Here is a 4,111-nt window from a genome sequence, read left to right on the forward strand (position 1 = left end):
AACAAAGTTGGTTAAGTATAATAATTATATTTGAAATTAGAAAATTTAAATTAAATTATCTCCATAATTAATGAAATAAATTTGTCTTGTGAAAATAAACATTGATTTTATGATGGATAATTTGAGAAAAAATATGGTAAATATTTCTTGAAATTTGTGGGTTTACTTATGAGATTAGTTGTTGAGGGGTACTAAAATAATTTTATATAAAAATTTAATTTTAAAGAAATTTATTAGGAATTCTTTATCATTATCATATTTTATGAGACTAAATTATCATTTTTTCATTTTAAAAAATTTTATTTATTATTCTCCCGTCTATAAATCGTGATTTAAAGACCCTATGTCATACATATCCATCGTCGGACAAGTTGCACAAGATGACAACAAAATGGGTGAAAAAAACTAAACCTAACCATTGGCCCCAACTGATCAGTCACCATCACGCCGAGCACGGCGGTGATCTGAAGGTGACCTGCTGGCTCTGCTGCTTGCTCTGCGTTTTTGTGTTGTGTTTCTTCCGTGCTGTATTGGATATCTTCTCACAGGGGATCTGTTACTGCGCAAAAACAAGAAAGTTCAATGCAGTAATTTTAGGTACCGGCTCTTCCAATTCAGAGCATGAGAACTGAGCAAAGAATCACTACTGTAGTATAAATTCATATCAGATTCATTTGCCAGGAAACTAGATTTCACCGAGTAGAGGGGACATGAAATCATGAGAAAAGAGACGCTTAATCAGGCTCTTGTTGATACTAAAAGCTGGGTTAACACAAGAGAATGCAGTTATAAATTATAAGGTGAAAACTGATATACTTATATTTGTATATTTAATGTGATTATTTTTAATTAAATCAAAACATGTTGATTTTTTACAAATTATATTTATTTTATAATAAATTTTTGTTATTAATTTAATTAACTTATTAAGTTTTACTGTTATCATGATTTGATTGGATATAAATATATCAAATTTATAAGGCTAAATGCATGAATCTTACCAAATTATAATACCACATTTTCAATGAAGCCGTCATTGAATGAGCAAGAAAACAAATTACAGATTAACCAAAGAATCATTGGTACTCCCTCTGTGCAAAATAAAATATTTTTTAAGGAATTAGATGTTTAAAAATACAAGACATTTTTAATTTTTTGAGGTTTATCATTGTCTTTTTTTTTTAAAGTACCCCTATTGATAATGATTTCATATTTATTGCAAAGTGTTTAATAGGGATAAATATAAAAATATAAGGTTAGTTGAAAAGTATATAATTACTTTATTAAGGGATGAGATTTAACTAAAAATACCTTATATTTTTAAATAGAGGGAGTATTTACTTTCAGTTTTTATATGTTTTCTCATCAGAGGAAGTATTTTATATTTACATTTGACAGGAAATTATATTTCACCAAATACTGTATGAAATCAGAAGAAAGAGGACTCCTTAATCAGGCTCTTATTTGATATTAAAAACTGGTTAACGTAAGAGATTGGGCAAGACAACAAATTACAATCTGATCGTACTCCATTGATTACCCCAACCAAAAAAATTAGATGTCATCAGCCTTCTGGTGATTTGAAGAAGAACATCATTAAATTTTAAGACAAACCATCTAGATAAATTCCAAATCATTCATTTCTTTAACAAGGGAAGCTAGCATTGGTGGTCATGGATCTTGCAGCAAACAGTTCATAGACATTATATCAGCCCCTTGTCAAAAAAGCATAAATAGAAGCAAACTCATGCTCTGCAATTAATGAACATAACATCCTAATTATTTTATTTACTCTACTAGGGGTTTAATCATTATCAGAAGGCTTGAGATTCTTGAAATCTTGTTTGAAATGCTTAACCATTTTACTTGCTTATCACGTAGCATACAACAAAGAGAACAAACACACCTGCGGTCATCCCTGTAGTTTGATCTTCTTCTATCATTAATGGGGCTCCGATGCCATCGTCTTCCTCGGACTTCTGGACATTCTCCAGGTTCGTGACCATTTATACCGCAGTTTAAACATTTACTGAAGCCCAAAGTAAGACTTACAATCCAACCATTTCTATCTGTATGACATTGCAGCATCCGTATCAAACAGTCTTAAGACAAATTCTAAACGAGGGGACAGAGTAAAGAGGGAACAGTAAGAATTTACTGACACATGAAACATGCTAGCAGCTATAACGTATATACAGGGATATACTGACCATTCAATTCTCGAGCTGCACCAAGTGCATCCCTCAGATCGTCAAACTTCACAAATGCAAATCCCCATGGGTATTTAGAAAGCCAGATACTGCTTTGAAGGTATTGGTGAGATTCAAGAATTAGCAAAACTTAGTCCTTCATTAGATGAATAACAATAACGAATTCTTGAAACATGATTACCACGAACAGAATGTGAGAAAACTTTAAACATCAGTCGTTAATTAAGACCCAAATTCTAACACCTGTTATAGCAGTATTATCGAATTAAAAGAAAACTATTAAATCTCGCCTTCACAAATTCGCAAATATCACAGAAGCATGCAAAATTTATCCAAGAAACTCAGTTTCTTTGGCAAGAATGAGCAAGGAAAAGTAAAATCTAACTGGATTACCTCCGAAGAGATCGATACTGACGTAATTTATTACGAAGATCCCACTCAGTAATATGAGGGCCCATATTCCCAAAATACACCTCCTTGACTCTCTCTCTCTGATCCTCATTGTCGAGAACCATAATCAGCCTATTGAAGAGATCGTAAAAATAAGCATCAAACGTCCGATCAGATAGCGAAACCTCGCAGAGCTCTTGAACAATGGAAGAGAAGCAAATGGTTTGAGCTAATCTCTGAGTGGTCTGTGTATTTCTGAAATTTCAAGAGAGAAAGGAAGCGATGGATCATATTCATACTACAGTCTTTACTCGTGAGTCTTTTGTTGGCGCGCTTTATTAATTTCTTTGCATGCATTTTTGAATTAATATTAATACTAATAATTACTAAATAAAAATGGATTAAATTAGGAAAAATTGCTAGAAAAGATCTCCTTGAGAGGAAAATTGTACTAAGCCACCAAGTAAAATTTAAGGACCAAATTCATTGTAATATTCATAAAAGCCTCTCATGAATTGACCGAATTGGCCTCTCTTTTGGGAAAAAGAGGTAATAAATGCATAGAAGAGGCGATCGGACGTTCGAGGTGCAACATTGTTCACGTGAATGACCTCTCTAACAATTGTCGTTGACCAAGCACGGTGACTAAACTATTGCCGATAAGTGTCTTGATTATCTGTTGGTTACTAAAGAATGTTTGGTGGGTGATTTAAGTTGCGTGGTTTAACCTCTTGGACTTATCTTCATGCTCTGTTCGTTTGTTAAAGTAATGGAGTGTTTTTGGTCAATACATATGTGTTTTTGCTTGACCTTGGCGCGTCCTTCAATATCCGTTTAGCTCGAGAATTGTGGAAGTATTTTCTCTGGATTTGTAAATAGGACAAAGGTGGAAGTTTGAGAACTTAAAACTATTAGGCATACGTACTTGTGAAACTATATAAGTAAGAGATGAAGAGTTATTTTGGCATGGTCTGATGTTGTTTAGATGAAATTTTCTAGTGGGACTTTCACTGCCAAACCATAGAGATGCCACTAGCACCCAAACTTGAAGGGCAAATGACTTGAAGAATCAATTGGCTCAATACTATCATTAGTTCCTTACTCTCTTGCTTTCAATGTATTTCCCTCATGTGTGAAGCTTCTGCCTGTATTTTTTCATATTCTTGTACAGTACAATGATGAGTGTGCAAAAGAATGAAACATACCACTTCTTCCACAATAATTTTTAGATGTTTTTTAGTTTTGGAAGAAATGATACTTACATGACAATTGATTTTGGTGCAAGTTATAATCCTGCTTGGGAAGATCACACGCACTATCACAATCAATGGGAAGTTTAGAAGGGTGAGTGGGAATAATGGTTGAAAGTTCAATTTCCTTATGGAAGGATAGCTATATAATGTGCAGGTTTGAATCCTTGCAAAGATTTCATGGACTATCAATTGTTGCATCTTCATCAACCATGACACTGCTAAGAGTTCCTATTCTTACCTCAATGTACCCCTATCCAT

General features: G+C 33.4%; 1 protein-coding gene across 2 annotated transcripts; it reads right to left on the reverse strand.

Annotated features, from left to right (window-relative positions):
- Positions 1-317: 317 nt before the first annotated feature.
- Positions 318-2,887, reverse strand: LOC129321730 (serine/arginine-rich splicing factor RSZ21-like). 2 transcript variants are annotated; one of them, XM_054967621.1, is made up of 4 exons: positions 2,604-2,887; positions 2,211-2,299; positions 1,907-2,069; positions 318-553 (listed from the first exon to the last, which is right to left on the reverse strand). In XM_054967621.1, exons 1-4 carry the CDS (start codon positions 2,723-2,725, stop codon positions 433-435), a joined length of 495 nt encoding a protein of 164 aa, XP_054823596.1. In that variant the 5' UTR covers positions 2,726-2,887; the 3' UTR covers positions 318-432. The 2 variants fall into 2 exon arrangements, with proteins under 2 accessions (XP_054823596.1, XP_054823595.1); XM_054967620.1 differs by having other exon boundaries at positions 318-559.
- Between the last annotated feature and the right edge of the window lie 1,224 nt (positions 2,888-4,111).

This window comes from Prosopis cineraria, unplaced genomic scaffold (genome assembly GCF_029017545.1).
Source record: "Prosopis cineraria cultivar Desert tree isolate PC_DT_omini unplaced genomic scaffold, ASM2901754v1 PC10, whole genome shotgun sequence".
NCBI classification, from domain to species: Eukaryota; Viridiplantae; Streptophyta; class Magnoliopsida; order Fabales; family Fabaceae; genus Prosopis; species Prosopis cineraria.